Source organism: Eublepharis macularius, chromosome 1 (assembly GCF_028583425.1).
Source record: "Eublepharis macularius isolate TG4126 chromosome 1, MPM_Emac_v1.0, whole genome shotgun sequence".
Lineage (NCBI taxonomy): Eukaryota > Metazoa > Chordata > Lepidosauria > Squamata > Eublepharidae > Eublepharis > Eublepharis macularius.
Window position 1 is genome coordinate 72,089,660 of NC_072790.1, and position 24,599 is coordinate 72,114,258.

At 42.4% G+C, this 24,599-nt stretch overlaps 2 protein-coding genes across 3 annotated transcripts in view; one reads left to right on the top strand and one right to left on the bottom strand.

Annotated features, from left to right (window-relative positions):
• Positions 1-6,219, top strand: part of SMAP1 (small ArfGAP 1) — a 98,825-nt gene extending 92,606 nt beyond the window's left edge. For both annotated transcript variants that reach the window (XM_054978442.1, XM_054978450.1), the window contains 2 exons: positions 436-764; positions 4,032-6,219. In XM_054978442.1, coding sequence (XP_054834417.1) covers positions 436-764; positions 4,032-4,166 — 464 coding nt within the window. In that variant the 3' untranslated portion in view covers positions 4,167-6,219. The remainder of the gene's footprint in view (positions 1-435; positions 765-4,031) is intronic.
• B3GAT2 (beta-1,3-glucuronyltransferase 2) overlaps positions 5,437-24,599 on the bottom strand; it is a 35,897-nt gene continuing 16,734 nt past the window's right edge. Inside the window, exons 2-4 of the mRNA XM_054978462.1 lie at positions 19,567-19,711; positions 5,621-5,769; positions 5,437-5,523 (exon numbers count right to left, since the gene is read on the bottom strand). Of these exons, the coding sequence (XP_054834437.1) occupies positions 5,437-5,523; positions 5,621-5,769; positions 19,567-19,711 (381 nt within the window). The remainder of the gene's footprint in view (positions 5,524-5,620; positions 5,770-19,566; positions 19,712-24,599) is intronic.

Below are 24,599 nucleotides of genomic sequence, written 5' to 3' on the forward strand. Positions count from 1 at the left end.
TTGCTGTTAATGGGATAAAGCAATGGCCACCTCCACGTCATTGTGAGAATTCTGTATCTAAGCTGCACTGAAAGTACTGTGTGGTTGAGAGAACTAAGGACATAAAAAGTGGCAGCTACATGTGGTGGAAGGAATAGCTTATCCTCTGCAGCAACCTACATGATGGGAACCTGGATAAATGTTTCAGTCACATGTTCAGCTGCATTAAATGTAACATGGGAATTACTCAGTGCACATATACAGAAAAAATGAGTGAACTGTACAGAGTTTATATATACATTTTTTGTAACTTGTAACAAGGCTTTTGTGACTTTTTTTGCCAGATGCAGATGAAATTATGCCTAGGGAAAACATATATTCACCAAATTGTCTTAAAGAATTTGTTTACATAATAAAATGTATTCTCTTTTTATTCTTCCCCTTTACCCAATACAGGTGTCTTTATGGGACCACAGCCTATGCCCTTTACTGCTCAACCATCAACCCATTTTCAAGGCTTTCCAACCATGGGAGTGCCTGTGCCTGCAGCCCCTGGAATGATGGGAAACATGATGGGACAGTCAGTACCCGTCATAGGACAAAACACAGGAATGATGGTGGGCATAGGAATGCCCAATGGCTTTTCTGTGGCTGCACAAACTGCTGGTTTGGGACTTCCTCAAAATGTTGTTGGCCCCCAAGGAACAACGGTGGGTCAGATAGCTACACCCCAGAATAAATACGGTATGCAGCAAAATCAACAGGCTCAGTGGAACCTCTCTCAGGTATGATTTTTTTGTTGTTGTTCCTTTGGGGGGGGGGTGTAGGGAGAAAAAAAATTTCTGTTTAAGGTTAAATTCCAGATTCAAACATGAAGTTAAAGAATTGACTCTTTTGCTGTATTTGTTATATTTATTTTGGATTTACTTCTGCTTTCCAGAACAGTGATGCATTTGTTTAACAAGCCCACATCAAGTTGGGTGTGTGGCTGATTCCGCACACATTGGATAATGCACTTCCAATCCTCTTTATAGATCATTTGGAACAGATTTTTTCATGTGCGGAACAAAAAATCCACCTCAAACGATTGATAAAGTGAATTGAAAGTGCATTATCCAACGTGTGCGGAATCATCCTGTGTGTGTTCTATTCTTGCTTAGTTCAGCAGTTGGAAAACTGCTGAGTCTCTTTCGTAAATAGAAATAAGCCTAAAAATTTGAAATGCAATCCTAAGTGGAGTTTGTTGAAGTCAGTGGGCTGAGACGCATATTAACTCTGATTAGGATTGCACTATAAATAATCTCTGCAGCTTTCCATATTTGTAATTTTAAAAAAGAGTGAATTTTTTTAAAAATTTCAAGCCTTTATTTAATCCTTTTTTGTGCACATGTAAATGAGAAGCTCATTATGATTTTTCTTGAATAGGTGGGGGAGAACATTTTTTATTACTAATCCTTGGATGTACGGAAAGTAGCATTTCTTTGTCACTATTTTTTCAGGCTCCTTTTTGCAGTTACCACAGGAATATTGTTGAGTTGATGGTAGCCAATTTATTCCAATGCAAAGATCCCTGTAAACACTGCGTTGTAAGCTTAAATGTTCAACAGGATTTAAAAAAAAATAACGGCCTGTTCTATTACCAGAGCATTTTATTTAGTACTTTACAGGGTATGGATTTCTGTAACACATGCAGTTGTGTAGCTTAAGGCCCGATACTTTGGCAAGGAAACTGCCTGTTAAATGCCCAACCCAGATTATTGCTGACTACAGAGTGCTGTGGGATTAGTCTTGCCATTTCCCCACTGGAGGCAGGGGATCCCCTGCTCCCATCTTCTCCCCCCGCCCCCACTTACCTGGCCAGTGGGGGGGGGGCGCCACCCCAGCAGCACAGGTGCACCCCCAGGCAGTGTGGCGCACCCTCCGCGGTGCACTCCCGCACCCTTCCGCGGCGCGCCCCCGCGCCCCGCAACAGGTCTGTTTTGGGCCAAATCAGACCCATGGGGGGTGATTCAGCCCTTTGGGGAGCGCGCTTATGCTCCCGGGCCGCCCTTTGACCTGTGTGATGCCATCACTTCCCGCAAGTGACATCATCACACACGCTCGGGAGCGCGCACACAAAGGAGAAAGACAAAGCCAGCACAGGGTAAGTGCCAGCATCCCAGTCTCCCACAGGGGAACTTAAGGGACTTGGCAAACCCTATGTGGGATCCTGTCAAGGAGAACAGCAACTGCACAAATACAGTACTGCAACAGTGGACCTTTAAATATTAGAAACTCTTAAAAAATAAAATTGCTCAGAGAGATACATCAGTGTAAACGATAATTCTTACCAATTTGAATTAAGAATGAGCAGGTGTGGAATATAGTTATAAAGAGGGCTTATCCGGCAGGCTGGGATTTGCTTATGTAGTTTTTTAGTTTTGGTCTGCAAGCTCTAGGCTGAGTCCATTTCAGTGTGGCTAAGTATCTTTCTGCAAATAATGCAGCATGGGCTTTTGGGCATCAGCCATCCATACTGTCACAATCTATTTGTTCCTGTTTCAAAAGCTACAGTTGAGAAAAGTAAGCATGCTCTATAATACCTTTGACAAGAAGACAATCTGCCCTATAAATATCTCTAGATAAAACTTCTGTGGGGATAGTGGAATGGAAAAAGCAATTTGGCCATCATTGCAGATTTTTTTTTTCCAAATGGTAGTTCATGAATCTGTATGATGCTGCTTTTAGAAAGCTTTCTATACTAGTAAGGATTTATCATGTTAACTGAGTTGTTCATACATCACGACAAGTTTAACTTGAATTTTTTTGCATGAACATGAAATTGTTCCAAATTGTGTTCACAGATGTATCTTACGTGCTTTCAACTTGTTTCTAACTTATGGTGATCCTATGAATTAATGAACTCCAAAATGTCCTGTCATTAACAGCATTGCAAACTGAAGGCCATGGTTTCCTTTGAGTCAATAAATCTTATGTTGGATCTTCTTTTTTTTCCTACTGCCTTCAACTTTTCCTAGCGTTATTGTATTTTCCAGTTTACTAGATACTGGCTATTAGAATGTTCTTAGCAAATGTCCTCCTACTCAAATTACCTTCTACAGTCATTTACTTACTGAAAATTCTGGTATATTGTGACTTAAGTCTGCAATCCTAACTCAGTGGGACTTTTGAGTAAACACATGTTTAGGATTGCACAGCAAGATGTGCTGTTTGTAACGTGCTTAAAATTAAACTGAAAATTGTTGGCAGCTGAAGTGTCTTATGATTTCTACAATAAAATGAAATGCAGTATTTAGTTCTGGATGCACCTCATCTCTAAAACAGGAATATAATTTTTACATTGTAACTGAAGGCCAATCCATATGTTACTAGAGCTTTCATATGGCTAGATTCTGCAGCCTTTGTTACCAACTACAGAAAGCAGATCACTTGAGTAGGACATGTGATGTGATTACTTCCCAGACCTACACTGTTTCTGTTGGTGTAGGAAGTTACCATGTCAGGGCTGCAAGCAACACAACTGATTTCTGCAGATGTTAATGGAGTGGCATGGCATCCAGACACATGCAAGTGACTCTCATGCCACTTTGATAACTATAAATTTGTCTTTTTGTATGTCTTGTGAAGACATCTTGAAAGAAATCTTTTAAAGATCTGGATTCTCTCCAGTCCTCTAAATGTCTTTGTACAAGCTGTATTCTTCTGCCATTTATATCCCAACCTCCCCACAATCTGGATTGCTACAATGTACAGGCAAACCAATACATAGGAAGATACTATATGCATCTTGCTTCCTGTAGTTTTGTGGCACAAAAACACAAGTGTAAGATTTAGAATGGATATGATAATTCGTAGCATTTCAACCATATCTATGCAAATTTCAAAACAATATTTTAAAGAATTCTGGAAATAGGAATATGAATGTGTGACTTACTGAGATAGTGTATCTCTATGTTAAAATGAAGCTTGAGTCTTTTTTACAATGGGTAAGCTATGAGATCTGTGTCTTCAAACACCTGTGTATTAACTCGTTTTGTGTGTGTACTTCACAGATGAATCAACAAATGGCTGGAATGAATCTGAGTAGTTCCAGCAATATGATGAGCTTTGGCCAGCCCCCCAATACAGCAGCAGGATGGACTGGAAGTGCCTCAGGCCAGACTCTCAGCACACAACTCTGGAAATGAAAAATGGCAATAGAAGCTCCATCCAGATGAAAGATTTGACATTCCATGCTCAAATGCATCTAGCTTCCCTGGTCTGTCCATGCACATATCTTCTCCCTCTCCAACCTCACAGAATTGTTCATCTTAAGAAGTAATATTAACTGACCGTGTTGTGGTCTGTATTGACTTTGATGTAGTGAAAAGCAGGTTGAGAACACCTATCATCGACAGCTTTTTCATTCCACAGTACATCTGATTTCATTAATCATATTCAGAAGAACTATGTGACCAACTACATACTCAAATTATTTTATCAGTTATAATTCACATGGTTGCATATAAGGGAAATAGGTATCATGTTAGTACTATCTCTAAGATGTAAACCCCGCCCAGAAAATTACCCAGTATTCCTGTAGAAGGTACTGTATGAACAAATGTTAATCATATAAATAAGAGTGTATATGTATCACTGAAGATTTTTTTCTTGCGTGTAACTATTTTCTTTCATTATTCATTTCGCTGTGGTATTAGTATGATGTGCTGAACAGGAAATATGGTCGTGAAAGGAAGATAAACCTGGATGTCACGGTGGGCCCCATCCATTAAAAGAAAAACCAAAACCAGAAACTAACATCTAAAATTCCCATGTTCTTAAAATTAGGCAATTTGACAACACAAGGGGTAGTAGCAGTAATGAAAGACTAATTTAAGTATGCTGTGTAGCATATATACAGGGTAACTCTCTGAAAGAGATCATTTTGTCTTTACAGCTGTATCCAGGTTTATGCCATTAATTGTGTTTACATTTTATGGTGCCTCGTACAGATAAGCTGTTGCTTCCCTATATTAAAGAGGAAAAAAATCCAGAACATTGTAAGACCAATTCATTATATGTGGTATTCTTCTCACCATTCTTCCAAACAGAACTATTTAATTCAGGGCACATAAACATCAAGTATAAATAATCTGGCAAAAGAATGAAAAATGAACTGAAATGTACATTGTTTTAGATCAGTCTCCCACCCCACGCTATTCCATTGCATTTAATTGGTTTTGTCAAAACAATCTGAATATTTTACTTAAACTGCTAAAGCTGATGGGATAAACACATGCAAACCAACTGAAGACAAATTACGTACATCTTGAGCCGTCGAGCAGATTGTTTGCACAGAAGTCTTTCATTAGATGAGTAAAGGATGTTCTTGCAAGTTGTATGGTGTTTGAATGTTTAACTGAGTTCTGTAGGCATTAACTGTCCATTAATTTTGGTACCTCCCATTTTATGCTCAGATCATACCTCAATTTTGACTGTGTCCAGGTGATACTTTGGCTCATTAGCTAGATTAACTTTTTCAGTTCTCGTGTGCCATACAAGCACCTGCAAAAAAATTAAGTTTTGGGAAAAAATTAGTTCATTTTATGTTACTGCCCCCGCCCCCCGCCCAGGGTTTCTACAGTAATGGTGAAATTAATACCTTTGTGCAGTTGCTTGCTTTTGGTTCCAGTTCTTCCACTGTGGTTATCATTTTCAGAAAATCAGATTCCTGCATCCCGGGCTGTGATCCACGACGTTTGAATACAGCTTTAGGATTCGACAAGATCATCTGAAGGCTCACAGCAAACCCTTTGTAAATCAGATTTTACATAATTAAACCAAAGTTTTACATGTTTCATTTAGCTCTAGACATCATCCTTTTTTTGCTACCCAATTGCATTTCTGTAAACAAAAGTTTACAGCGTCATGCAGTGCTATCATTCATGGGTTTGCCTCACATACTATGGAGCTTTTTTTTTGTGCTACAAGCCACTCTTTCTCATTATGAAAAGCTATCAGTTGTGCTTCTCATCTCTGTTGAGCTCCTTATACATTTTGATAGAATGTAAACATTGGCATTTAATGTGTAAGCCATTGGAATTTATGTATAAGGAACAGTCTGTCTGGTGGGAAAAGGTAAGATTTAAAGAAGACTATCTTTTTCCTTTCCCAGATATCTCCATTGTAATTAACTGGAAACTGAAGTTTAAAGTGAATGTAATTGTTAACTAGAGGGCAAAATAAACTTGACTTAATGAATTGTGCACTCTAGCCAGTTATTCATTAATACTCAAACTTAGTGAATCCTCCGTATCTCCCATTTCATTAGAATGCATAACATAGCCTACTCCTAGGTCATAGCTACCCTACCTGGATAGCCTGATCTCATCGGATCTCTGAAGCAATGCAGGGTGAGACCTGGTTAGTACTTTGATGGGTTCATTACACAGAGGCAGGCAATGGCAAACCATCTTTGTTTGTCTCTCACCTTGACAATCCTATGGGAATTGCCTAAATTGGTGGCACTTTACATTATAGGTCATAACTATTCAATGCTAGGCTTTAACAATAAGAACAGATTCTTATCGTGTACATGTTCATGTGAGTTCAAGGACTCTTACTACCTGTTACATGAATTCTACAATATAAGCAAGGCCTACTAAAACCAAAATGCAGGCTGCCTCACGTCTAAATTTTTCTGTCTTTCCGGTCATTTCTAGCAAACGGTGCTATTAAATGCAATACTGTAAGGAATTGTGTTTAATAGTAGGTACATTTCACTTTTCCCCCCATTTGGTTTTTAATTGAAGTGGATTAAGCATAGCAATCACTGAAACCTGATTTGTGAACATATTCTGCAATAAGCTGTGGGATATACAAAAACCTAGTCTTGCATTTGAGTAAATCCTGTACAGTATTAAGCAAAAGGTAGCAGAATATGTTTTGATCATTTCCCCTATCATAAACCCCAAGCTGCTCCTGAAAGCAAGGGTAAAAGGTTCTATGATGCTGCCTGACTTTTAGGAAGATGTATTGCCTAGAACTTCTCAAAACTTCTTAAAACTGGCAACTCAGACATAAAGCTATTTTATTCTAAAGTAAGTCCTACTGCATTCGGTGGGACTTACCTGAAAGGTATTATGTTGAATGAAATGTTAGGGAAAGTGATTTTCCATTTATCCAACACTACTCTCCAACCAAATGTTACTCTTTTCTTCTTCGTGCTGCCCTGAACATGTTGAACACTTTACCAGTTCAGATCCAGCACTAGGGATGTGCAAATTGGGTTTCTGATTCGGCAAAACACCCAAATCAGACCCGATTCGCAAAGATTTGGGAATTCCTAGGCCTGATTCGGAAACCCCAAATCTAAGCTTCCTGAAGCAATTCGTATTGCTTCGGAAAGCTTCGGGACACAGGGTTTTAAATGCTCCTTTCCGTGCTGCTGCACAGCTGATCTGCGCTGACAGCCGCAGTGAAAAGGCCCTTCCGTGCTTCACCTGGGTTGCGGGGGGCGGTCCCCCCATGACCCAGGTGGAGTTTAAAGGGCCATTTTGCCGGTGCTTGCATTGCAAGCGGTGGCAAAAGCACCCGCCCTTCCATGCTTCACACGGGAGGAATCCCCCACAACCCAGATGGAGTTTAAAGGGCCTTTTTGCCCGCACTTTCATTGCAAGCGGGGGCAAAAGCGCCCTTCCACGCTTCACCTGGGTCGCAGAGGGGCTCCCCTGTGACCCAGATTGAGTTTAAAGGGCCATTTTGCCAGCACTTGCATTGCAAGTGGCAGCAAAAGGGCTCTTCCGCGCTTCATCTGGGTTGCGGGGAAGTTCCCCGTGACCTAGGTGGAGTTTAAAGGGCCTGTTGCAAACCCTGCCAAACAGTTGATCTGCTCGGTGGGGTTTGAACTCCCCCTGCCGCTTATTTCACCTGAAGGGAGGGGAAGGATGGGGTTTCCTCCTCCCCCTTCCATTGGGTGAAATAAGCAATGGGAGGAGGTAGTTTGTCGTGTGCTCTGAATCTTACGGAGCACACCAAAGTGGGTCAAGCAAGCGATTCCCAAAGCGGCTTGCCACTTTGGGAATCCTTTATTTTCGACTCTTTTTTTTCTGCTTCCCCAAAGTGGGAAACCCGAATTTTTTTTTTGCACACCCCTACCCAGCACCAAATAGCGTTTGACATAACAATTAAGAGTACTTGTGTGATACACTGGTTTGTTTTTGGTAACTGCAGCACTAAAAGAAACATAGCGGGGTGGGCTTTGGAGTACCCAAGACTGGTGGTTTTGGGAGACTTCAACGTCCACGCTGATGCTGCTGCCTCTATTTGGGCTGCGGACCTAGTGTCTTCCACGGCCACACTGGGACTCACCCAGTTTGTTTCAACTCCCACACACCAAGCAGGACACATGCTAGATTTGATCTTTGGGATGGGGATAAATGTGGATCTCGAAGTAGTTGAGCAGGTGCCATGGTCAGACCCCTCAGTTTTGAAGGCCCGGCTGGATATCCCGCCCCCTCTTGCAAGGGCGGCGAGCTTATTTACACTCACCCATGGAGACTCATGGATCCTATTGGTTTGCAGAATGCTCTGCGGGATCCAATACTCCCTGGCAGTTCATTAGATGAGCTGGTGGAAGACTGGCAAGTCCATCTCTCCGAAGCCATTGACGAAATCGCCCCCCATAGCCCTCTTTGCCCCTGCATCAGACTGGCTCTCTGGTACACTGAGGAGCTATGACGGGAACTAAGCGGGAACTAAGCTTGAGCGAGTGTGGCGATGATCTCGTGATGAAGAAGCAAGAACAACTTATAGGACGTTTATGAAAGCCTATGAGATGGCGGTGAAAGCTACAAAGAAGGATTTCTACGCAGCTTCCATTGTGTCAGCTAGCTCACACCTAGCAAAATTATTTAATGTGGTTCGGTCTTTGGTCTCCCTGTCAGGAAGAGACTCTCAAATTTTAAATTTGATTATTAGCTGTGAGGCTTTTGTGAGCTTTTTTGCTGACAAAATCTTGTCTCTCCGCTGCGACTTGCCAGCCACAATTGATACAGTATGTGAACTAGAGGCCACTTGGCCATCTACTGGGCCGATATTAAATCAATTCAACCCACTCTCTGGAGATGAGATTGACAGGACCCTGTGAGTGGTGAGACCTACCATGTGCTCCTTGGACCCGTGTCTGTCATGGCTGGTGAAGGCCAGTGTGGATGGGCTATGGACTGCCTTGGAGACCATTGTCAACGTGTCCTTGAACTCTGGGGTCTTTCCTGGAGCACTGAAGGAAGCTGTGGTTAGGCTTCTACTGAGGAAATCATCTTTGGACCCCACTGACCTGGTCAACTACTGCCCAGTTTTGAATCTTCCGTTTCTGAGTAAGGTGATTGAGCGGGCAGTGGTGGAGCGGCTACAGGGTTGCCTGAATGATTTCTCATCCCTAGATCCCTTCCAGTCTGGCTTTCACCCGGATCACAGGGCAGAGACGTTGCTGGTCACCCTCACTGACAATCTCTGCAGGCAACTGGATCGTGGCAGAACGGTGCTGCTAATATTGTTGGATTTGTCAGCAGCATTCAACACGGTCGATCATGATCTCTATTGACCCACTGCCTCATCTCTTTTCTCCACGGTCGGGGACAGAGGCTGGTGCTTGGGGAGAAATTGTCATCCTGGCACCCATTGGTGTGCAGTGTCCCTCGGAGAGCGATAATCTCCCCACTATTGTTTAATGTTTATATGCACCCCCTCGCCCAGTTGGTGCGGAGTTTCGGACTTGGGTGTCATCAATATGCCGATGACACCCAATTATATCTGATGATGGACGGACGGCCCGACTCTGCCCTGGATGTCTTGGAGCGTGCCTTCGAAGCTGTGAGTGGGTGGTTGAAACAGAGTTGGTTGAAACTAAATCCCATGAAGACGGAGGTCTTGCATGTGCGTCTGGGGTCCATGGCTACGGGACTCCGGCTCCCCGCTTTGATGGAGCTCTGCTTGCGAGAGTGAAGAGCCTGGGGGTGATCTTGGATGCTTCCTTGACTATGGAGGCACAGATGGCAGCAGTTGTCCGGTCTTCATTTTTCCATCTGAGACAAGCCCGGCAGCTTGTCCCCTACCTGTCGACCCACAACCTAACAGCAGTGATCCAAGCAATGGTTACCTCTAAATTAGACTGCTGCAAGTCACTCTACACAGGGCTTCCCTTGGGCTTGATCTGGAGATTACAGCTGGTTCAACCTGCAGCTGCGTGGGTGATTGCAAGAGTCCTGATAGGTGAACATATAACACCTATATTACGCCAGCTGCATTGGCTACCAGTTGAGTACCGGGTCTGGTTCAAGGTTTTGGTGCTGACCTATAAGCCCTATGCGGACTGCGACCAGCATATCTGTGGGACCGCCTCTCCCTATATATGCCCCAGAGGACACTTCGTTCTACATACAAAAAACTTTCAGTGGTCCCTGGTCCTAGGGAGGCTCGCGTGGCCTCGACCAGAGCCAGGGCCTTTTCGGTCCTGGCACCGGCCTGGTAGAACTGTGCCTGATGAAACCAGGGCCCGGCAGGATTTATTATCCTTCCGCTGGGCCTGTAAGACAGAGATGTTCCTCCAGGCATATGTTGGAGGCTAGGCTGGGCCCCCACCGGCCATACTTGACTTGACTTGACTTGAAAACGATCTGTCCACCACCTTATATATATCTATAGATATGGATATATGGGCCATGTCTGAAATGAAGTAACACTTCCATCACCATCTGAGAAGTTTTTATTGCATGTAGTGTTTTAAATTTTATTATGTTTTTATCTGCTTTTATGTAAATTAAAATGTTGTGCTCCACCCTGAGCCCACTCGGCAGGGAGGGCGGACTAAAAATATAATAAATAAATAAAAATAGTTATCAGGCTGCCTCCTGATTAGGCTTACAATCATCCCAATAGCTATATCCCCCCCAAATATACAACTGAAGAGCATCTTTTAAGGTAAATGTCTTTCCATGCCTCCATGAATGGACCAGGAGATGCCTTGCAAAGGTAAATTCCAAGGGGACATGTTCAGGTGGGAAGGCTTAGTATAGAGAACAGGAAACTGAAGTGGAAGAAAGGAAGAAAAGACCATGCTGCTGCCCCCATCCGATAAGTGGGCTTATCTGATAACGAAAACTGATGTTGTTTGCACTGCTGAACTCTCATCACTTGCAGTCACTCAGAGGATGCTGATATACTATCTGCAAAATAAACTTGCTACAACTTGAGCAGCTAATGCTTCTATCATGCTCTCTGATATGATGATTGAAAATTAAAGTGTGGTGGCCCTTACAAAATTTTATTCCACTATAAGCTTTAATGGGTTAGAGTTAACTTCTTCAAATGGAACGAGTGGATCTTCATTATGCAGTCTTTAAGATGCCAAAGGACTCCAATTCATTTTTTGCCTCAAAAAATCTTGCTGCTACTTCTTGAAATAAAAACTAGCATCTGGGGTGGAGGGCAGTGGGACAAGACCACCTTGCAGAGGGTGACTTTAGAACTGGAGCAGTAACTTGCGTTGGTGTGGAATTTGGGGCATGTAATGTTTTAAGAGCCTGCAAGCCTGAAACCCTCCAGTGACAAAGTAGGGCTGGTGTGAAGCATGGGTTTTTTGTTTTGTTTTTTGTTTTTTAAATAAACTTTTTATTAATTTTAAAAACAACATACCAAAGCATGGGCTTTTAGATGGCAAAAGCTGCTTCTCACTAATTGATTTTTTTTTAAAGTAACAACCATCTCCTGCACATTCCGACAAGGTACGGGGACTGCCTTGCTATGCCTGCAAGTGCTTTCCAGAGGTATTTTGCCCGGTCTTGTGGTGGGATAGCTAATTCCACAGGTGAAAATGCATGGAATCATGTAAGTTTTTACCTTGAGCACATATTCTAGTGGAAAACTGTACACAAACAGTAGACCATCTGGATGTTTACTGACTTTTTCTTACAGAATTCATGATTTTCAATCTGAAGAGAGAATATTGGTACCTAAAGCAGTTCTGCCCATCCCTTATATCTAACAGGATTAGCCTTCTGTTTATAGTGTAGCACCTGATGCTATCATAACATGTGACTCAAGTTACATGCAATACTGGCTGCATATTTGTTTACAAAACCAAATTTTCAATAGTTTGGTGGATGTTTGCAAATTCAGCATATTTCAAAATACAAAGCAGCTTTACAAAAACATATTTTTTTAGCTAAAAGTGAATGATACATATAAATAGTCAGGCTTTTGCATTTTGAGAGCTTGTAATTTTTGCTATAGTAGCATAAAGACAACCAATTCTGCATTATTTAAAATTCAATCTTAAGTTTTTAATAAGATGATTTATTTGTCAGCTTATTATTTAGAAGTAAAGCCATTTGTGTACTGAAAGCGTGTGTATGGGTAACTGCAATGCCTAAGGAGAGAAATTAAAATAGACCATGTCTTAAAATATTAGTTCAGAATGTCGTATCAAAAGCTTCCCATCTTCCCTTTGGACCCACATAGATTAGTTAATCCATTGCTTACGGATAATATCACGGCAGCTTTGAAAGGGGGAAAATATCCTGTTTTCATCTGCAATGCAGACAACGCAGTAGCAAGGTTCTCTGCATGTAGTGTATGACTGTATTTGTGATTCTCTATAATTTGGGGTCAAAAAGTAAACACTGCATTAAATAACCAGAGCAACTCACTCCCATGCTGTTTTCTGAGGAGATGATGGTAGAAACAGGACGAGGAGACACCAGAAGAGGAAGGCAGCATTATAGGAGCTGCTGTGATGATAAAGCAGCTTCTAGAATTCTGAATAAGATTTCAACTTGTACTTCTTCAACAGGGCCACATCCAAACACCAGTTATTTTTTAACAACTGCTATTGGTCAAGTGTCCCTCTATTTGTGTGGTCCTCCTGTCCTGTCTCTATGCAGCACAGCCATACTGTGTGAAGCACTTACAAGCTCTGATATGAAATGGTAAAAGAGGCAGAGTCAATAATGTTCTTCAGACAGTATCAGAATGACTGTTAACCGGCTTTCAACTCAGAACTGGGGGCACCAGCACACATTTAGGGTTTTCTTATTATTGAAAGAGGGGCACTGTCTACAATGCTTCTTTAGCTACCACAGCAGAAAGTGGCATAATCACACAGCAGCAGCTGGCAACACACACAGTACCTGTGACCTGCAGCACCCTTGTTTTTAAAACAAGTTTACTAGAAATCAGCAGGCCTTAGCTCCGAGAGTGCATGCTCAGGAGCTGTGCCATGGTAGTCTGACATGCTGACTCCCTAGAGGACAGAAAATTCAGTTCAAGTCTGTAATTACATAGTTCCCTCTACTGATTACTTGGATTTGATGAAAAATGCGGGGTAATCCCATGAGAACAAATCCTGATTTTATAAAACAAAGTAACATAGGGTACTGGGAACCACTTCCAATTTTGTGCTGTGTAAAAACCAAGTGCTGCAAGACAGCAGGTAATCCCCAGAATGGGCAATGAGTCCAAACTATCAAAACATCTCATTTCTTCAAAATAAATTTTTTAGTAATTATGAACTGTCTATTCTCTCTGTTCTACTGGTTGTGGTTCTGTTAATGACACCATTTAAGCCCCTGTCAACAGTCCTGCATTTTTTCAGCCCATGCTGCTTATTTTGCAAGGCAAAAACAACTAGAGGGCCAACAACGGTTGCTGCCGTATTTGCTCCGCCAAATATAGGCTGCAAACCACTACCACTGTCTTTTCCAGGGGATTTGTAAGCATTAGATTTTATGCTAAAAGAACCAAACGAAAGCTCCCATACCGGTGTAGCCTTTCCTTACATCTGCATGCATTCAGTCAATGGGGCTGGTCTTCAGGATAATCACATTTCATTGTCCTCAAGTGGCCAGTATGTTAAAAGAAAAACATTTTCAGGGTACAGATCGTTCTATCAGAATCTATTTCCTGTAAACAGGAAATAAAAACTTATGAGCCAGGCAAAAACATGGGCTTTTGAATAATGGGGTGAACAAAGGCAACAGTAAGATGGGCACAATGAGGTATGCTCTACCTATGTGCAAGTGTTGCGGTAACAGAACTCCAGGGCTTATGGGAGATTCTTAAACATAGATTTACAGCTATATAAAAGTAGGATACTGCCATTTTGGACCCTTCAATCTGGAATGCTCTTAAATGTAGCAGCTAGGAAGTTACGTCAATTTTTAGTTGTGGGGTATGTTAACGCTGAAGCCTAATGCAAGTTTTATTCATACCTGTTCAAGTTGAACACATGTATAAACAGCTATGGAGGCAAGACTTGAAGTGTTCAGTTGGTTTTGACTGTGGCTAACAAATTATAGACATTCCTTTCTGTCCTCTGAACGCTTGTGAAGTGTCCCATCCACAGCATAACACACTAACAAGGATGAATTCGCATGCTAGGATTAATCTTTTAGATATGCAACTGTACTTTGCCCCCTAACAATACTGTACATCACTTTGCCACTTCCCATAACCTGGATGGAAACTGCACACCTCACAACTGTCCATACACTCTGAATTTAAAGGCATACCATTCAGTGTCTTCCCCAAAGGACACTGTGAGGACTAACAACCAAAACCTCATGTGCATCCTTGAAAGCAGGGCTCCTCAAACTTTGGCCTATGAGTGGTGCTTCACACACTAACAACTGCTCTACATCTACATGTCTCTAGCTATCACTCTAGCTACTTCAAGCAATCCGTTGTGTATAGCCAAGCCCTACGCTATAGTTGCATCTGCTCCAACCCTTCAAGCAGAGATACTCACTTGAAGGATCTGCAACAAGCATTTTTGGAAGTACAGTATCCCCTCTGATTTGGTGAGAAAGATGATCAAAAAGGCCAGAATGACACCCAGGGACAGCCTGCTACAAGACAAGCTCAAAGAAAACAACAACAGAACACCACTGATGGTCTCCTACAACTCACAACTCAATGCATTATTAATGACCTACAACCCATGCTGGATTATGACACTTCCCTCACATAGGCACTGGGGAGGGGGGGGGAGCGATTTTTTCTTTCTTACAGACAGCCTGCTAACCTAAAGCAATTACTCACCTGCAATGATAAACTACTTAACAGCAACATGGACTCTGGTACTAAGGCCTGCAACAAACCAAGATGCCAACTTTGCTCTCATATAAATCTGAGAACACCATCAGTGGACCCAACAACATCAGCCATACCATCTCGGGTTCATACTCCTGCTCATCCTCCAATGTGATTTACGCCATGTGACAGTAATGCCTTGTCACCAGGGCTCATTTCGAGAGGGAACATACAGGAACGCAGTTCTGGCAGTTCCCCAAAGAGGTCACATGACAGGTTGCCCCACCCACCTGACTCTTGGCCATTTTGGTCCCATTTTGGCCTGGATTGGGGCCAAAACGGCCTGGATTGGGCCTCTGATGGGTGGTGGATCACTCTCCCACTTATCAGCGGCCTGATCCTGACCATTTTGGGCCCCTTTTCAGCCATTTTCAGCCCCTTTTACCATTCTGGGCCCAATTTCAGCCCTGAATGCCCAGGATTGGGTCCAAAACAGCCAGAATAGGTGATGTCAGGGGGTGTGGCATATGCAAATCAGTTATACTAATGACACACTTCCGGTGATGGCAAGAGACATGGCATATGCTAATAGGTTATGCTAATGAGTTATGCTAATGAATCTAGCTCTTTTTCTACGAAATGACCCCTGCTTGTCACCCTCTACATTGGACAAACTGCCCAGTCCCTTCCACAACGAATTAATGGACCTATGTCTGACATCAGAAACTACAACATTCAAAAACCAGTGGAGGAACATTTTGACCTTCCAGGACATTCAGTTGCTGACCTAAAAGTAGCAGTTATCCAGCAGAGAAATTTCAAAGGGAGATTAGAGACACTGCTGAATTGCAACTTATAATGAAGCTTCCTGTCTCATTACCAGTGCTGATTTCTCCACACCTACTACCCTCTGCATATCCCACCTAATCCAATCATGCCTGCTATTGTCATTCTGCATCTGCAATCACTCCACTCTCCAAAATATAAGGACAGATGGACTCACATTCTAGCTGTTGTATCTGAAGAAGTGAGCTATGGCTCACAAAAGCTCATACCCTACCACAAATTTGGTAGTCTTATAGGTGCTAATGGACTTTTGCTCTTTTCGACTGCTACAGATCAACTAACATGGCTACCCATCTTGAACTACCAACATTTAAGACACTTTTGTATAGGAATTAATGTGAAATTTGAAAGTAGATGCTAATGTGCAACAATCTTACAGTGTACAGGCTTTGCTGTATGAACATTTGGCATACACATAATAGGAACCAATCACTGCTTCCTAATGTATATACAATGAGAAATCTTTGTACAAGACAGTCATACATAATGAGTGGGTTACAACCAACTTTTCTGCTAAACAGGCTACACTGGGGAACACTGGATCAGCATGTCTAAAAGCCATGTTGGGTGGGAGCTGTAGTAAGGAGGAGAACTGGATGAGACTGAGTGAAAATCTCTCTGGAATCAACTCAAATCTTTTACATTCATTTATGTTTCATACTCATCCATACACCTCAAAGTAAATTTACACAATTTTATTTATAAAGTCTATTTCATGGTTGTGTTGAATATACCGGTCCATGCCCAGGTCACATTTTGGTAGTCAACAGTGGGCTGAACTAAGACATAACACTCCAACTGAATCTTTCACAAAACAAACTCAACAGAACAAGGAAATGAAGCAGACTTTGGAGCCAAGAGTAGTTAATACACTGGGAGTAACTGCTAGCTTTGCTTGACAGGTGGAAATCTGCAAAGGGTCGTGGGAACCCACACCTCCTCAGCCATACCTCTCTCTCCCACATAGGGAATGTATGGCTTTGTATTTCACATTTCTATTTTCACCTCTCTTTGTTCAGAACCATTTGCACCTGTCACTTATAAACTGTTTTCTAGTGCTGGGGAGATGTGTATTCTGTTTTCTAGTCACCATTTTAGTTTGTTAAGCATCTTATGTAATGTTTCAGATGAGCCAAAACATTTCATCAGCTGTAGACATATTTGTATATAATTTTTCTGAGTAAAAGAAAATGCTGTCTGCTAACAGAAAGAAGAAAAGCAGCTAAAGCGACATGTTTACTTGAGCTATTTACATCCCCTTTCTTCTTCAACACACACAGAGTTAACAATATTCTCTGAAATATGAAAGCTTATGGCTGAGCAGAAGCATAGCTGCCAGTGTATCCAAAGCAATTCAGTCAGCATTTGAGATGCATATAGTATACACAAGACTGGCCAAGCTTATAGGCTAACAGCTAGACTGAGCTATGCAGTCACTAACTGTAGAGCTCAAGATTGATGAGATTAATCTGGGGAGCCTTCCAGCCTTCATCTTACAGCCTTTGGGTGTTGCAGTTTTCTCCCTAAAGCATGTGCTGCAACCTGTATCTACCCTGCAAGTTATGATAGTCATCATTTCACTAAACCAACCGAAAATGAATCATTTCATGATGAAGTAGCATTTGTGTGTGTGTGTGTGTGTGAAGTATCCCATGCAGCTTGTTTTCCACTGCACCGTACAGTCTTCATGCAAAGATAGATTCTGGCTGTCTGCAGTAATTAACTCAGGTGCAGAGAAGAAATTCATTCAAGCATTCCAACTGAAATGCCATATTAAATGCAAAATAATTGAGAATGTTTTGCTATTATTAAAAAGTAAATAAGATAATACACAAAACAAGGTTTATAACACAGTTAAAACTAAGGACACGTGCTCATGCAAGAAGTTCTGCTTTCAACATTTTCTGATTCCCAACAAAATCCAATGCTCACTATTGCATACATTCCAAGGGTGGCCAAGAATATGTTATAATATACCCCACACTTCTCAAATGTCAACTTTATTCCATAACATGTCCAACTTTTTCACCACCACTTGCATTCTGGTCCTTGTTATTACACAAAGCCTGAATCTATTCTTCTGTAACTCCCCTCCGCTGTCAGCAAAATTCCCTCAACCTTTGTTTCCATCTCCTTGCATGCATCCAGTCTCTCATATTCACCCTGACCATTCCCTGTTTCTTTTGTATGCAATCTCTTCACAGTCCGTGTCTTGGTGATAGGGGACCAGAAGCAAGAGGGAATTCCCATGGCTTAAACTGGGCAATAAATTTCTGTGGAATTTTTATGCTGACAAAGCCCTCCTGAAGCTTGGGGATGGGGCCATGCCTCGCCAGAAGATCCCAGGATCAATCGTCAGTTAACAGGAGCAGGTGATATGAAAGACCTACATCTGAGCCCCTGGAGAGCTGCCACCAGTCAAAGCAGACAATACTGACTTGACTCAGCTTCATGCATTCAAACTATTATTAAATAGAGGCTTATCAGAATCCAGGGATCTAATTTCAAGAGGCCTCTGTACATACACTTCTCCTTTCCTCCAGAACATACGCTCTCAGTCATTCAGCAATAATTTTTAAAAATAAACTAACAGAGGATGGGTCTGTCTGTGACATAATAGCTAAAGATGACATTTCTGCATTCAAGGAACCAGATCTCTGAATAGCTATAAACTGGGGTGGGGGGGAGACAACATGTACCACGCCTTGCTTCTTAGGATTCCTGGCTAACTGATGTTTAAAATGGAATGCAGGATTAGACATCTGGAAAACAACACTCCAAGTGCCTAACATGATGGGAAAGCAGCACCATCTTAACCCACTAGCCTACCTATGTGAAAGTAGTTTTTCTCACCATCTGCCACATTTATGGTTACTGTGCAGCTGAAACAAGCCTAGAGCATTTTATGGATCAGGAGTAGTAAGCACACCATGTGGGCTTCACTATTACACAGAGTACCTCAAGTGCTCATTAGGTAAAAATAGAGTTAAGGAAATGTAAATGAATGATGTCAGAATGTGTCCCCTGAATTTCCCATTCCCATCTAATGTGCTCTTAGGGTCCTTCATCTGATAGGGAAGGCAACATAATGCAGCTACAACAGCCTAGTGCAGATAATACAACAGAAATGGTTAAAAAGGTAATCTGTCCTCAATGCAACATAACAAATAGTGTTCATAAATATTTCCACTGAGTTCTAAGCCCAGGACTTCACTCATAGAAGTGCCTATGACTAGGAAAGAAACGAATTCATTCTCTGCAATGGGCTGTGGCAGCTTAATGGTTGGCAAGCGTAATTTCATGATGATGGATCTAGTAATCCAGATCCTTTTCATTCCAAACTCTCCCCATCATGCACGGCATTCCTAGGAGGGGAAATGCTGGTGGTCACAGAAAGATTACTTTACAAACTCAATCTGGTTATATTCACAAATGTCTGCCTTGAAAGCTGTGAAAACCAGAAAGCTGTGTTTTTGAGAAAGTTAAAACCTTCAGGACTTCAGCAACAATCCTGGCCAATTTGGTAACAATTTTTCATGCCCCAGAGGGAGAAAAATTGTTTACGTATGTAGGCATCCAAACATCCAGAATTCACTTGTTCACTAAGGAGAACAGGTCACATAATATCTAGCATGCTTCTTCTCATAATCTAGTTGAGATTATGTAGCTACTCACCTGCCATATCAATGGCAAAAGGCCTATCTGCCCGCCAGCCAGTGTACCAGCCAACAACCTTGCCCTTTTCCACAATGGGGCGTTCATAGCGTCGTCCACCCACCAGCCCCACTGGCCAAACAGACACTTTACGGGTTGTGCGCATCTGTAAGAAGGAAGCAGAGAACGACTTTCAAACCAGTTTCCATAGGCACCATGCTACGCTGATGAGAAAAACGTTTAACAATCAGGATGCTTTCCCCAGGTAAAGAGAACAGTGGATCCTTGAACCAGTACAACAGCATTTCCAACAAAGGATTGTATCAGCAGCCTGAATTAAGGAACCACATTTCTAAAAAGAGACTTGGTTCTCTGCAGAGAAGCAAGAATGGGTAATTTTCTTTTATCTATTTTAGGTTTCTGAATGTAGGAGACTGAGAGGGGATTAGAACGGCTGCTGGAAGTCACCAGCCCTGACTATTTTGTTTTCACCATTTATTTTTCTTCCATCTCTCCCTCTCTTTCTCTCTCTCTCCTCACATAACCATCTATCTGCCCAGTCCCTCCATCCATTTTGTTATGCATCCTTCAATTACTCCCCCTTCCCTCCCCGCTTCTTTTTTTCTAAAAATGCATGCCGGAAGGAATCTCTCAGTCTTCTTGTCATGCTCTTCCTCTGCAGACTTTCTGTGCCTTTGCAAGGATAGTTAGACAAAAAAGTTCCCTGCCTAGAAAAGTAATGACTTTAGAAACATAGAAATATAGAGCTCAAAGGTACCCCAAGGGTAATCTATTCTAACCAACTGCATAATGCAGAAATTGACAGCAACCACTTCCCTTGGTGACCCCTGCTCAACGCCCAGAGGAAGGCAAAAACCCTTCAGGATACCTGGCCAATCTGGCCTGGAGGAAATTTCCTTCCTGTTCCCAAAGTGGCAATTGGCATTACCTTGGGCATACAAGAAAGGGCCATAACAGTCTAGCACCGGCTCATCCCTTCCTGCCCTCCCTCTCATGACCTGCCTAACTTCATACTGAGTCATTGAATCAGCATTGCTGTCTGATGGCCATCTAGCCTGTTCTTAAAAACCTCCAAAGGAGAGCCCACCACCTTCCAAGCAAGCCTGTCCATTGAGGAATTGTGCTGTCAGTAAGTTCTTCATAATGTTTTGCTGAAAACTCTTTTGACTTAATTTTAACCTGCTGGTTCTAGTCTGACCCTCTGAGGTAACAGAAAACAATTCTGCTCCATCTTCTATTTGACAGCCCTTCAAGTACTTGAAGAGGGCTATCATACCACCTCTCAGTCGCCTCCTCTCCAGGCTAAACATGCCCAGCTCCTTCAACCTTTCTTCATAGGACTTGGTCTCCAGGCTCTTCACCATCGTTTTTGCTCTCCTTTGGACATGCTCCAGCTTGTCAACAGCCTTCTTAAACTGTGGTGCCCCTAAGTGAACACAGTACTCCAAATGAGATCTAACCAGAGCAGAGTATAGCGATACCATCACTTTGCGTGATCTGGACATTAGTTGATAGAGCCCCAAATTGCATTTGCCTTTATAGCTACTGCTGACTCATGCTCAGTGTATGATCTACCAATACCCCTAGATCCTTTTCACATGTACTGCCACCAACTACCACCATGGCAAGTCTCCCCCTTCCTATAATTATGCCTTTGATTTTTCCTACCTAAATGCAGAACTTTACATTTATCTGCTGAAATTCATTTTTTTAGTTTTAGCCTAGATTTCCAGCCTGTGAAGAACATCCTGAATCTTGATTCTGTCTTCTACTGTATTTGCTACCCCTCCCAATTTAGTATCTCTCCATACATGCCCCAGAGGGTGCTCCAATCATCTGTCAAAAAACTGCTGGTGGTCCCTGGCCCCAGGGAGGCTCACCTGGCCTCTGCTGAATCCCAGGCCCAGAAAGATCTACTATCTTTTCGCTGGGCTTGCAAGACAGAGATGTTCTGGCATGCATATGGTTGAGGCTGGGCATGAGCCTTCCGACCGGTCGGTCTCCTATTGGTGGGAGGATTCTGTAATCCCCACCCAGACTTTTTCCATCAGTTTGACCACTGCCACTCCTCCATCGCCCACACCATAGAATGTCTGATTAGGGGCTGGAAATATGAGCCGCCATCTAGATCTGTTTTAGAACTGTTATTACTGAACTGTCTATGGTTTTAATGTGAATTTTATTGTAAATTTACTATGAATGCCATCCACCCTGAGCCCATTCACCGGGAGGAAGGATTATAAATGTAATAAATCAAATCCTATCATCTGCAAATTTAATAAGCATCCCCTCTATTCCTTCATCCAAGTCATTTATAAATAAGTTAAACAACACAGGGTCCAGGACAGATCTCTGAGGCACTTCACCTGTCACTCCTCTCCAAAAAGATAAGGAATTATTTACAAGTACTCTTTGGGTGTGACCTGTCAACCAGTTACAAATCTATGTAACAGCAGTAGAATCCAAACTACATTTTACCATCTTGTCAACAAGAATATCATGTGGAACCTTATCAAAAGCCTTACTGAAACCAATATAAACTAGGTTCACAGCATTCCCTGAGCCAACAAAGTAGTAACTCTCTCAAAAAAGGAAATAAGGTTAGTCTGACATAACTTGTTCTTGAGGAACCCATGCTGGCTTTAATAACCATAGCTGTCTTTTCTAAATGTCAGGCCTGACTAACGGACTCACTCAGACTCTCCACTTCGTCAGACGCAGCTGTATGAGTTAAAGGTCTTTATTATATCCCCTAGAAGAACACTGTACAGAGTAGTTGCCTAGAATGCTAAAGTGAAACTTTTTCAGAAGTGTTATACCCCCCCTCCCCCCCGAGTCAGTTGAAGTGTGCACATAGTTGCTAAGAGACACAGAGCTGGGCTCCCAAGGTCATCCGGTTCCCAGACACTCAGCTGTACTGATAACCCAGCTCCATAGCGATAGCAGTAGAAACCCAGCGAAGCGGCTAGTCTGCTTCCCATCCCCCATGTATGTCAGGCAGGCTGGCTTGCTAACCTGTCTGACATTCCCCCCCCTCCAAACAACATTTATATCACAATCACCCCTCCCTCCGTTTGTCAGGGTATCATTTGTGAAAAGCTCTGAACAGTTTGCTAGCCCTGACATCTTTAGACTGAACCCATTTGTTCTAGCTTTGGTTGAAGTACTTCCACTGGACCAGGTAGAACCATTTCCCTCTTCTCCATTTTGAGTCCAATATAGCTTCCCCTTCATGATGGGGTTGTCTAGCTACCATGAGGGGGTGGGGAGGAATTCCTGGTTTTGGATACCAGACATCTGTCTCTAGGGCTTTTTTCAGTAAACTGCAATGAAATATTGGGTGTATGTGCCTCAAGTTCTTGGGCAGGTCTAGTTTAACAGTCACCCCATTTATTACTTCAAGAATCTTAAATGGCCCTATGAACTTCCAGCTGAGCTTTTTGCTTGGTTGCTCCCCTTTGAGGTTTTTCATTGACACATACACTGTATCTCCAGGTTTTAGACCCCATTGGGGGGAGTGTTTATGGTCTGCATGTTTCTTATAGTCCTCTTTGGCCTTTTCCAGGGTTTTCTTAATCAAGTCCCATTGTTCCAATATAGAGTTCAACCAGGCGCTGAGACTTCCCGTGCGGGGGTCTTTTACAAAAGGTAGTGCCTTGCCTTCAGAACCCTGCGTGATTTTGAAGGGAGATGCTCCCATTGAGCTATGAACGCTATTGTTGTAATAATATTCTGCAAACACAATAAAGTCAGTCTAATTGTCCTGTTGATAACTGATATAACACCTCAGGAATTGTTCCAACACCTGACTAATTTTTTCGGATTTCCCGTTGGTCATGAGATGGTATGCTGAACTCAGTCCCTGGGTCATGCCCGTCACCTCCATAAGCTCCCGCAAAAACTTGGCAACGAATTGTGTGCCTCAATCTGATATTACTTTGTCAGGAAATGAATGGAGCCTCACTATATGCTGCATGAACAAGGCGGCCAACTTCTTGGCTGTTGGCAATTTGGAGCATGGGATGAAATGGGCTTGCTTGGAAAACAGATCCACCACCACCAGAATTACCGTTTTCCCCTTGCTCAGAGGATGGTTTTAATGTACCATTGAAACAAGGATGGAGACAAATTCAGGAAAACTCACAATAAAAAGTTATTCACAAATGGTTATACAGGATCACAAGGAGACTGAACTTCAAGTAAGTTTGACAAAATAACTGAAATAGCTTCATACTAACAAAATTTGTTTGAGAAATAAATAGGAATATTACTGGTAGTAGAAGAAAACCCCAGATTTAATTCATTCATTCATGAATATAAATTCTGGATTTTGAGAGGAACTGTTCAGAGCTGCAAATGTTGCATTTGATATTTCTAGTTTCCTTGTGCCTTGTCAGTTGTCTTTTCTGTCTTCTTATTCTACCTCTTCTGGCCTGACTGACAGTAAAAAATGTGAACTTGAAGAGACATTCGTGACAGTTTACAACCAAAAACTGGATACTAAAATGCAGTTACAAATATGTAAAACTCAATCATCATCAACTCTGGAACACTGGCAGCGCAATCCTAAACAGAGTTTTAGTCTTCAATGCCCACTGATCTCAATAGACTTGGAAGAACGTAACTGTTTAGGATTGCACTGCGGGTGTAGTCCCCAACCCCTGCCCCTCCCCAGCAAACCTGACTGGCGCAATCACAGAATCTGTCACAATGCCAGCTTCTTTTACTGAAGTATGTGCTGCACCTCTTTGCATGTGCAATTCCTCAGTTACCTAGACACTCATATGTGGTAGCTTGCTTCTGTGCATCTACAGCTCTAATGGGATGCACTGGAATTCCTCAATGGTCTCCCTTCCAAGTACTAACCCTGCTTAGCTTCTGAGATCTGATGAGATTGGGCTAGTTTGGGCTATCCAGATCAGGATGTCATCCAGGTCAGGGTCTGGTGGGATGAGGATGCTCAAAATGCATATCACTAGGACAGGTGGGTTATGCATGTAGAGCATGTGCAAGGACCGTGTCTGGGAACTCAC